Source organism: Orcinus orca, chromosome 12 (genome assembly GCF_937001465.1).
Source record: "Orcinus orca chromosome 12, mOrcOrc1.1, whole genome shotgun sequence".
Classification (NCBI taxonomy): domain Eukaryota; kingdom Metazoa; phylum Chordata; class Mammalia; order Artiodactyla; family Delphinidae; genus Orcinus; species Orcinus orca.
In genome coordinates, this window is record NC_064570.1 from 79,976,838 (window position 1) to 79,989,380 (window position 12,543).

The 12,543-nt window shown below is 35.5% G+C and overlaps 1 protein-coding gene across 50 annotated transcripts in view; it reads right to left on the reverse strand.

Moving 5' to 3' along the window:
• The window catches only part of RIMS1 (regulating synaptic membrane exocytosis 1), a 473,493-nt gene that overhangs the window by 84,404 nt on the left and 376,546 nt on the right, over nt 1–12,543 (reverse strand). For 38 of the 50 annotated variants that reach the window (XM_049695398.1, XM_049695397.1, XM_049695400.1 and 35 more), the window contains one exon: nt 9,086–9,234. The exons of the other annotated variants lie outside the window; for them this stretch is intronic. In XM_049695398.1, coding sequence (XP_049551355.1) covers nt 9,086–9,234 — 149 coding nt within the window. The remainder of the gene's footprint in view (nt 1–9,085; nt 9,235–12,543) is intronic. 50 annotated transcript variants of the gene reach the window in all.

Consider the following 12,543-nt stretch of genomic DNA (forward strand, 5'->3'; position numbering starts at 1 on the left):
GGTGTCCTGTCACCTTGGCCACAGCAGACTGAACCGAAGATTGGCATCTGAGTCCAAAGCAGCCTCTAAGGACCTCTTTATTCCAGGATCACTAACTGCTCCCTTAATCTATGGCCCACCTGGGCTCCCTCATTAAATTCCACCCCCCCCCCCAGGAATCTCTGCCTGCCTCTGGGCTGTAATCTACCTTTGCCCCCATGTCATTTATCCGTTCCCAGCTTCCGTTTCTCCTCACCATTCAAGGGGCCTTTCTCTGATGGAGCTCCCTCTTTCCTTCCTCCCTCCCTCCTTTCTTCCCTTGGTTCATTCGTTCCTTTCTTCCTTCACCTCCCCCCCGCCCACCCCCATCACTTGTCCTCCCGTGCCTTAGATCTCACCACCAGTTCAAGATGCAATTCTCTTTTCCCTGCCCTGGCATTTTCCCTCTAACTTGGTATAAGGTCCCTAGGGCCACAGTTCTTCTTGCTACAATTATTTATTTATTTATTTTGCTTTAAATATTATCCTTTTAAGTGAGTAAATTTTTTAAAAGTTAAGAAAATAGTAGCACATTAAATATGAACTACTATTTCTAGCAAAGTGGTAGATGAGATATTCTGAAAAATCCTTTCCCTCCCCAATACCTAGAAATGATGGGAAAATGACAACAAATACCTGTTAAAATACAAACCTATGTTCACAGGAAAGAAAGGAAAATCCCTGTGCCCTAAAGACCAAGAAGGGACTGAAAACAGATTGCTAAGTGAGTTATGAATGTCTTGGGAGGTTCTGCAGATGAGAAATTTAGAGCCTTGAGTCCAGGGTCAGAGGGGACTTAGAACTGAAATCCCTGCATGAACCAAGACCCTTGGAGAACAAGGGACAATGTGGGTCTGGGTCTAAGTCCTAAGGGATCTTCACTGGTGGCATTGATTTGCATAAATAAATAAACAAACAATTAAAAAAATACAATGCATATATTTCAGGAAGATGGAGAATGCTTCCCAAATGAAGATCTAAGATGCAAGAAAAATGGTTAGCAAAGAAACTAGAAAGTATGTGGGTTACTCAAAAGCATTTAAAAAAATAACATACAATAATGGGAGAAAGAAAACAATATATAATTAAAACACTGGACAAAAAATATGCAAATGGTGGAGGGATGGTAAAGGAGCTAAAGTGTATAGAGTCATTTTTTTTCCTCTGGGGGGAGTAGAAGTAATTTTAACTTTTAGATTTATTACTTAACGAAATATATATTCTCGAAACACTAAATTAGGCACTAAAATCATAGAAATAATATAATTTCCAGAATAATAGAGAAAGAAATGAAATAAAAACAATTTGATTCAAAACCAATCAGGAAAGAGGAAAAAATAGAATAATAAATATTGAAAACATAAAACAAGATAGTAGAAAGAATTCCAAATACGTAAGAAATCAAAATAAATGTAAATGCATTAGTTAGCCAATTAAATGATACAGATTGTCAAGTGAGAAGGAAAAAAGAAAATCTAAATCCAGTTCTATGATGGTTACAAGAGATATAACTCACACATAACTCATAACCTTTAAGAGAAAGATTAAAAATAAAAGAATGTGAAAAGTTAGACTGGACACTAGTTTAAAATTTGTCATGCAAGACAAAATAGACTTTAAAGCAAAAAACTATTATTAAAGAGATTCACTACATAAAAATAAAGAGGTTAAATCACAGGGCTCTCAATTCTAGCTCTACTGCCTACTGCCAAGTAAAGTTAATAGGTTGCTTCATTTTATTTTATTTATAAAATGAGATTATTAACTGTTACACTCCTGAGCCGTTACAGCACTCATGATATTGTGTGCTGTATACATGTGTTACGCAGTCATGGCAACATATGAAAGTGACACGTGAAATAGGTGAAGTTTCGGAAGCACTGGTTTTGAGTGAAAGGATATCGTATCCATTTCAACCACAGAAATATGAAGATTTTCCTGAAGCACCGGTATTTAACGTTGATAACCAGAGTTCATGCTTGGTGACCATTAAAACTGTTAGCTACCCATCCACATAATACTGCCAGGTTTATAATCAGCAGTCAGTTCTCCAACATGCAGATATAAACACATAAACACAGAAGATAAATAGAAACTTAAGAATCTGTTAGAAAATTCCCATTTTATATGTCTTGGCATAAAAATATAGTAACAATTTGACGGCCTCTCAAAACAGTCACCCTGCTATCTGATCGCTAATAGAGCACAGAAAATCCTTCACGTAGCTGGTCTATGTGGTAATTAGAGCACATCAAAGACAAAAGGGTGGCATAAGTGGCCCTTGAGGAAGCCCTCATATGCTGTGGAAACTACAGAGCACTGAAGCAGAGTCAGTCAGTGTCTTAGCAAAGGAGTGGGTCTCTTACACCCGAGCCTAGCCTGAATCCAAAGCTGGTACTTCTGGACATCGGTCATAGCCCCAGAGTGAACGCACTGCTCCTGGCCTCTGTGTCGAAAGCCAAGATCACAGCTACAAACATATCCTGTACCGTGAACAGGAACTGGAAGCCCAAAGTTGAAAATATTTTCTCTTTGAAAACTATTCCTAGGGAATAAATTGGTTGTATTTGAAAGCTGCTTTAATATTGTCAATTCACTTTAGGATTTATCACCTATGTTATTTTCCTTGCACTTAAAAGATGTATAAACTTTATACCTTTCTAATAATCTATTACACTGAAGATGTGCTGTTAGCAGTACATAAGTTATCGATAATTTCTTGTATATTGTGGGGAAAATAATAATTAAGCAGGGAGAATTATGTTCTTATTTTATTTAACAACGGAATAGTAAATTAAATGTGTAACTTCTTTTAGGATAATTAAATCAAATTGGAAAGTTATACTCACTGTACACAATCAGTTATGATTTAGACAATATCACAAATAGACAATATCACAAATAGACTAACATGTATTACAAGTAAAGTCATTAATATGGTTTGTTTTTGAGCTTTCAAAGATTTTATTTCAGCTTGACTAAGATACGTTTTTACACCCTCTTCCAAACACACACTAAGACTTATTTTTCTCATTAAAGAAAAGTTTCTAATTATCATTATCTACAATTTCCATTGAACGTGCTCTTTAAAATCTTTTAAATGTTAAAAATGATCTAATTTAATCCTAAGAGAAGAAATAAAGCTACAGGGAAATAGATTTCTACAAATAACAGAAAGTCACGACGTACTTTACAACTCCATGTGTAGAGTAGTTATTTTTTCCCAATTGACAGACATTGTCTCTAAGATCTAATTATAAATGATCATTTCAACAAATAACTCCCATCTTCATAAGATATCCTGGGTTTCTATTCAATTTTGAAAACTTTATTATAACTGACCATTTTTATTGTTTATTATACAGGAAGCATTTCCCTAATACTCTGCTGACCTTCCCAGAATTTAACTAAACATATCTTAGTAAATCTAAAATGAATTGACAGAGTAGAACAGTAAGAACAAAGCAGGCTGGAGCTGTTCAAACTGGACCAGCGCAGCTTCCCCTTAAACTGTCTTAAAGGTTTGCAAGGCATGCCCTCACCAGGAGAATCTACTCACCTGCCCCGAGAGCTCTAACTGGCTACTCTAAGGACTGTCGTGTGACTTACAGTCATAAGTCAAGAGTATTTTGTTTATGTTACGGATATGGTGCGGTATAACAATTCAGATGCGCGGCACATTCAGTCATAAGTTATATTAATAAGTATGGTTTAGTAATTTTACCATAAAGGTAGAGAGCTTTTAAAGGGTACATGGCACAGTCTTTCCACCTCTCTACAGCTTTAATCTAGTCACAGGAAATAATAATGGTCCACTCATCAGTCTTGGACAATTAAAACGAAGAAATGCCATAAAAGAAGCCACTAGAAGATCTCCAAAATATATTTCCTTTCTCGGATATTCAGTATCCAGCATCTTTCACTGTGTTCCAGTTTGTTCTCTCCTCCTCATCAAATCTCCATGTCATTTTCCTTTCTTTTTAGTACTTTTGTAGATCTCAGTAGACTTTGTTTTTCTATAGTACACCAGGCGAGCATGCGAAAGTGTGTGGCTAGCTCTAAGAATTCCCTCTTGGGCACTCCTGACCGTATTCAATGTCAGTAGGCATAACAATGAATAAGTACATAAAATGAAAGCTTCCTTTAGTATTCTGAGCTGTTAATTGCTCAGATGATTTTGCAGTTAAGTATTTTTCAAATGCCATCACAGAAAATCCAGATTCTTTTTACATGGTATCCCGTATTCCCTTGCTGAATTGAAGAACTATCGTGAAATAAAGGGATTTTCTGTAATATTTTTCAAGCATAATTGCAATAATAAGATTGATTTTCTGGAAGATATTAACCTAGGCACTCATTCTCTATCACAATTTAAAATATCAAATAATTTAACTTACAATGTTTTAAAATCCCCCAATAAATATAAGCGTATTTCCTTCAGTATATGCTAATTATTACACCTAGTGACATCACCTTCCAGATTTGAGTAAATTTACAGTTGCAAGATTAATATTTGTGTATAGAAGACAACTCCTCTTAAAAAGCTCTCAAGTCTTTCAAACTACGAATGTAGAAAAAGATAACTGCTTTTGAAAATATTCTTTCAAAAGGAGATGATAAAAAGACCAAAAATTATTTGCATCAAAATCCACTTAGATATAGAAAGGCAACGTTACAGATCAAGGCAAACCTTTGTCACAAACGTGAATGCTGCTGGGAAATTGTTGCTTTTGACAGAACTTCTAAAACTGTATAACATCTGAGAGCAATTATAGGATTACGCTTGCATTTGCTTTTATAGCTTGATTTTGTATAAAACATCTGAAATTTGTCTGCCTGGAAAGAAATGGTTATATGATAAAGATGAAAAAAAAAAATCAGAGCTATGTCATGAAAATTCAGCCTCTTTTTGAGGTGAACATCTTCTTTGATGTTAAAAAAAGCATAGAGCACTCAAAAACTCAACATATTCCTTCTGGGCTTCTAGTATATGTGCATTTTTATCATCAATTATGCCACCTCTACTAATATACTTTGCATGTTTTGTGGTTGGATAAGAAAACATTCTTCGAGGAATATTTAAGCCAATACGAAATTAAAATTGTAACTCACGTGCAGAACAAGTCTGAAAAAGTAGGAACTTCAAATCTTTATTGATGTTTATTATTTTGAAGTATTAAGTGTTGATTTTGTCCTGTACGAATCATCCTAGAAATTACTGAGATTTTAAGTAGTTTTAATCCGTGACAACAATTTTAGAATAACTTTTAATTCTTTATATCTACAAAAGGTTAATTACCCTAATATAAACATTATAGTGTATGTTTTTCTACTATAGTTCCCTGTAGACAGAAACTTTGAAAGCATGAAGTATGTTTTAGGCTATTTTGAATGAAGCATTTAGAATGCATCTGCGGGGAGAGATGCCCTTTTTCAATTCACACAGAAACACATGGTCTAGCTGGTCCATCCCCAAATGGTCAAGGTATTTTTTGCCTAATCATTATCTCAAACACAAAAGATTCAGAATATGGCCCATGAGTTCCTAATATTCTGAAAATGATCTTTTAGAGATAGATCATCCAAATATATTTGTATTTTTCAACCTATACACATCTGATAAGTGCTTAATTTTATTCGTCCCCCAAACAGGCTTTTTAAAGCTTTCCGTACAGCCTTTTATCTCTTAGGGAGAAGGGTGCTGATTATCTAAAACAGAATTTCCCAAACTTCACTCAAAAACTATGCAACACATTCATGGATGTCCCTGTGAAATAGGCATTCCAGAATGAAATAACTTTGTTATGCGCTGGAATAAGCAAAGATAAACAAGTTGTTAAAAGAGAGAACGTCTCAAAATGTTAAGAACAATAGGGTGTACTATGAATCGTTAACAGGAAAGTGTAGCAAGCAGTGTTTGGGAAACGCTGGCCTATATATCATACTGTGCAGACCACTGCTCATTTCAGATGTGCTTATCTTGACATCTTCTTGGTTCATAGCATACTTGGATAGAAGGCGTCAAAACCATACGTGGTACTTTACACACTACGGTTCTGTATGATACTGGTAGGATCAAGTCAGTGGTTTCTCCCTATGGTCCTTCAGGAGGACAGTGGACACTTGGCTGACTTTTACGTACTGAGCACTGTCTTCAGGGGATGCTACAGTGTCTTCTAAATCCTTCTAATGACTTCCAGATGAAAACCCATCCAAGGCAATGCATAGTAAAACACTTCCTGTGTCACGGGAAGATGTGAGTGAAGACATATACCCCTGAACAACACGGGTTTGAACTGCATGGATCTGCTTACATGGGTATTTTTTCAATAAATATAGTACTAATATTTTCAGTCCATAGACCTTTAAATAAACTAAGTGTGGGGAAAATTTTGTGTTCAGTTAGAGATCGCAATATGTGGAATCAAAAGAACTAGGGTTTGAGTCCCGATTCTATCCTAACCATTGTTCAAGGGTCAGCTGTGCAGGGAATCAGGATATAAAAACAGGTTTCAAACTCTTAAACAGATTATAATCTCCTTGAGTATGCGGCCTAGATATTATACTTTCATGAAGTCTTGGAAAATAATAGTCTTTACGCTTGATAGGAACTCAAAAGTTTGCTGGTACCTATTATGAAATGTAAATACATCTATTATTATATTGATCACATTTTTCATGTTTTATCCATGAACTTGAATAAATAAAATTTTAAAACCTATGCAGGTGTTAGTTACTAAAAAAAAAAACACAGAAATGCAAAGCAGTACTATATTCAGAAAAATCATTACTCATAGTGTTATAAGAATTGGGAATATTTAAAGTTGAAGAGCCTGCAACTCTTTGATGTCATTTTTAATCACAAACCCTCCTCTCAGGTTTTTACCATAGGGCTGATGGTGGACCCAAAGTAACTCTGTGTGTGTGTGTGTGTGTGTGTGTGTGTGTGTGTGTGTGCGCGTGTTGGGGGGGGTGTACATGTGTGTCCGTGTGCCTGTGAGGATATTTAGGGGGAAGAACATACATGAAAAGATGTAAGAAGGAAGACCTGCCCCTCCCATAGCTCATCTTACCCTCTTTGCTCCTCCTAAGTGTTCTAAGAAATCAAACATGCACCACATATGAAGAATTCCTGATCTAAAGTACGGGACTACGGGAAAATACTTCTTCACATTAGCTTCAGGGGAAACTTGTTTAGCCATTAGCTTAACTGACTGCATTTACATAATCCACTTACGTAAAAATAACTGAGCTCAAATGTGCTCTAAACCACAGAGAAGGGAAAGGGAAGCCGGAAACAGGGAAATGCCCTCAGAAAACAGATTTGTCATTAAGAAATTTATTTGCACCCTTCCTGGGTCTACTCCATCCCCACCACCTTCAATACGTAATAAAAGTTATATGAATCAAGGAGGCAAAAAATCCTCTATCTTCTGCTTCTTGTCATGATCTAGTTATAGTGAGTGTTATCTGATAAACTAGCATTTTCCCACAGAGTAACCTTGGCTCCAATCACTACCATGAAGCTCTTTCTCTTCCTTTGTATAAAATCATAGTTCCTTGTTGTTGAGGCCCCTACAATTTCTCTGTTCTTTGCTTTCTTCCTCAAAAATCATACAGCCAAATTTTCCCTGAAGAACCTATTCTGAAATTTCAAGAGAATGACAGTGGACCCACATATTATGCTCACAGTTGGTTGGTAACATGAATTCTGTGAATTAGTCATTCTTTACAGCATAGGACTCAGGGTACGTGGCTCTATTGTGAACATAAAATTACTTCAAGATTTAGTTTTGTAGTTATTGAGTAAATTGTTTTTAGCGACTAAAAGTGAAAAAAGTCTTTAAGCCCTATTTATCAGTATTCTTGCTAAACCGAATAGGTTTTGAAACATAATATCTTAATAATATTTCAATAGAAAGGAATTGATTATAATCGTTTTTACCCCTCTATCCTAGCAGCTCAATACGGTTACATTCCTCAGCTCTTTTCATTCTTTCTTAAATTTTAGAGAACTTAATATCCTATTAGGACCAGATGCTGAGAATATTCAAAATAGAGATAAAACGTTCTCTTAATGTCTTGATCGATTGGAATTGCTCCTGCAGAATCTCAGTGTGGCACTGTTAATTAACAGTAAGATAATTGGTCTCAATTTGCTTCAACATGTGAGCTAGGTGCAGAGAAATCCAGGAAGACGGAATGCCTCAGGATACATCATCAAAACGTGCGATCATAAAAGGCTTTTGGAATATTAGGAAGATAGTTGCTCCTGTTTTGAACATTTATATTTCTTGGTCCTCTCATCAACCCCAAAGTGCCTTCAATGAAGCTTCTACTCCTGGAAACTACTTAAGAACAAATATAAAACATGCCTTGTCCATACTGAGTCTGCTGTACTGAAAATGGCGCCAGATTCCTGAGGTCTTTTCCCTTTCGGCAGAGTTATTTGTCTTGTGAGAATCAAGATAACTGTCGGTGATTTAAACAAACGTCATACAAACTTCTTACAACTCCCCTCCTGTAGAAGAGGGGTGTGTATTTTGTTATCACATCCACCTGAAGGCGGACCAGCTGCTATGTGATTGAAGGCATGATCAACAAACTACAGCCTAGGGGAAAATGCAGCCCGCTCTCTGTTGTTCTGTAAATAAAACTTTATTGGAATAGGGCTATGTTCACTTGTTTGCAGAGCTTCTGCACCTCAGTGGCAATGTAGAGCGTCGAGACAGAGATTGTCCTGCAGAGCCTGAAATATTTACTATGGGGTCCTTTACAGAGAGAGCTTTCTGACACTGGACTAAAGAATGCTTTGTGGATTTAATCACTTTAGAAGGAATTTTAGAGCAATCTCTAAAATATGACTCTGGTTACAGCCCCATCTTATAGTAAGTACCAAAGAGTCCAGGCAACGTTACACAACAGTGAATCAACGCCGAACTCACTCTAGTCCCAGTAGTTTCAATGAAATGTTTCTGCTACTTGACCTGAACTCTGTTTGAGTGAGAACACTCAGGAAGCGCGGTGCATTTTTACCCGGTTTGTACACACAGTGGCATCCACTCACCTGGTCCTGCCCCTGGGCCGCTCAGATTGCTCGGACAGGAAGCTGGTGCTACTGGTCCTGGAGATGGCAGACACGTCGCTGACGTCACTGTCTGAGGATCTGGCGGAGACGCTGTCGCAGCTTCGGTACTGATCTGTATGTACGTTATACTAAGGATGGAAAACAAGAGAGCGTGAGCTCTGTCATCGGAGGCTGGCAAACAGAGACACACATGGTTAGGCTAACGGCTACTCAGCCCACATCAAGCAAAAGTGCACTTTCGTAAACACAGGTGTAGAGTCTAAAAGGACCCAAACGCTAGCATGATACATGGGTTCCAGTATCACAAACCGGCCCCCTTTGAATGGTAAGGAGTGGTTTATAAGGACTGAATCGTAAAACGAGAGTGTCAATGCTTGGGTGGAAAATGCATTGAATAAATGATTTGCACATACTTAAGACCTCAGAATTGTATTGTTTATTTTTTCTAGTACATCAGTTCATCTTCCCTTGCCTGGGTTTTCATCGTTGCCTACAGATTCCACTCACCTTCTACTCTATCCATGGGGTAGACTGCTTCCATCTGTCTGTGCTTCCTGAGTCTAAAACTTATATTCAATTTACCTACACACTTTCCCTATGCTAAGACATCACATTCTTTCAAATGTAACCAAAAAACACATCTCTCTGCAAAAAAGCACTGACATGAGAGCAGAAGGATTGTGCCAAAGACATTGTAGAGAAGGAGGTAAAGACGGGACTTTGACTTTCTTGCTATTATGGCTTAATTAGTTATTTTCAGGTTTAAACTATCAACTAAGTGCTGAAAGTAAAAAATGGATTCCTATTAAAATTTCGAGATACACTATATCTCATATTTAAATGTGTCTTTATATTTGTCTCTAGTATTCATTACCTGAGGTCTTAGAAAGCATTAGGTGAAAGATGAAAACTTGTGAAGGTTTCAAAGCAGTTAATCTACTCTTTTTTTCTACTTCACTCTTAGTGCAAAGAATCACACAGTGAAGAGCTTTATACAGTCTCTATTTTTATTTTTCTATGTGTGTTTTAATCATAATAAATAGGAAGGTTATATAAGTATCTACAACTTTAAAATAACAAATATATACTTGATTTTCTATTGTTAGGTACTGGAAGGTAAGATAATATAACTTCTTATATAAAATAAAAGAACACATAACTAAAGGGACACATGACAAAACATTGGGTATTTAAGTTTCTTATCAAGCATTTATGTCCTAAGGTGTGAAAATATCAAATGTTTGCTAAACTTGTAGAAAAACTCACCCATCCTCTCAGTTCCATATCAAATGAGTTTTAATATATCTAAAATAATCCGAACACTCTATTTCTAAAAATTTGTATAAACAATTGTCTTGCTAAAGAGTACTAAATAAAATGATGCTAAATTGTAGATCTGTATATACAAAAAGAACTATAAGACAATAATACTTTTTAAAAACTTCTAGAGAAAGGATCATGTTTATTTAATAATCCTTCAAGTGTTAGTAGCTCAGGCCTAGGGTATTTAAATGTTAGTTTTAATTTTTCATCTCTCACGTGTATGTTTTGGGCAAAGAATTTCACATCAGGCATGAAAACAATTTCAAATTCATAGAGTATCTATAAAATTATCTTTCCAAAGAATTTTTTCATAATTGCATGATCTGTTTTTGAAAGCCATGTGCTTCATTATAATCCAAAAGGACATGCATATATGCTATTATGTTCAGAACTGAGCTATTTATATAACTTCATGTATGATTTAAAATTAATATGATTTATGATAAAGTAACATGATAATGTTTTAGCACTAACTTCTTTCCTATCTGACAGCGTGGTGCTGACTGACAGGATTCATTTCAATAAGAACTGTTTTTTATTTACAGAATAGATGTAAAAAGTAGGCTCACATAGTTGAATCTGAATTTAATTCTGTTACTGGGGCACAAACATATTTCCTATATTACTTGTTTCTGAAACTATTTTGCTACGTAAATATGTTATGTGATTATTATAATGTCTCCAAACATTGAAATGATAGCTTGTCCATGAGAGAATATGAATGAATTGGTTTCTAATACAATAAAAATTTGCCCAGCTGTAAGAGGTTTTCTGGCATGGCGTGACCCCAGCACAAATTCTCCCCTTATTTGACAAATGCCAGTAACAAGCAGTGTAGACTATAACATAAGATCATGTGAGTGTGCATGGAATTATTTCTCCAACTAAGCAAATCCTCCGTTTCTATAAATCATGTCTTCGTCTCCTTTTTGTCTATAGACTTTTGCTATTCCAGCCACGAGATAAAACAAGGGATTTTAAAAGATTGTCATATTAAAAATCTTTTATATTGGAGGAAAGAATAATCCACCATTCTGACACCATGTCACAGTTTTCTTCACATTGGTTATTTGAAGGAACGGAAAGGCTTTTATACTCACTTTATACTACTACATCTACTTATTTTCAAAATCTGTTAAAAGTTTAAATAATCACTTTGACTTTTCATCAAGCATGATTCTTTAAATTTCCTATTTAACAATTAAATATTTTAATAGAAATACGTTAATTGTATTTTGAGAAATGTAGCCTCCTCAGGAGAAATATACACTGATCACATAGCAGGGAAATTTGTCCTTGATGTGAGGGGAAGCTCTCATAACAGGGCTGCTATTTTCATACGTAATAATAAACTCTTGGTAGCTGCCTACAAAAACCATCACGTCAATCCTTCTTGCTGTTCTTGGGTTACAGAAACACAAGTACTCTTTAAAATGTGAGGCCTACGTGCAAATTCACTCTCCAGTTATGAATTTTACTCCATCACCAAGGCATGCGACTCTGTCTAACATCAGTGAACAATTAGCACAGTGTCACATTTCAGAGACATGAAGTTTTGTGTTTTCTCAAAAGCTAAGTTAGTGCTAATTCCTTACTCAGGATGGAATTAGGTTCATTTAATACTTTAAAGGAGATGCCAGGTTTGAAACATCTTAGGAATTATACTACATGTGTCTGGTAATTCTTTGCCCTGAAGAAAATCTAGTTCTGTTGGTGTTTGGTTATAAATATTTTGAAAGCTGTTAACCAATTTCTAATTTGGCAGAATTTCAACTAAGGTGCATTGCTTCATCCAAAATGCCAAATGGATTAAAACACTAAAAATAAGTCAATAAAGGAATAAAGTTCAAAATTTAATGTACATTAAATTTATGAAAATACTGGTTCTCAAATATATCAATAAAAATAGATCTTTGTAAAGTAAATTGTAAAAAGGTTGAGGTAAAAGGATAAATTTAAGAAAGAAAAAAATGCGAGAGGTTTAACTGGAATTGCTACTGGAAACTATTTAAAAATTTTATTGTAAGCATTCATTAGGAATATTAGAATTGCAGAGAGTACTTACCTTTTACTTAACATATAAAATTAAAAATAAGTTAATTATTTGTTATGTT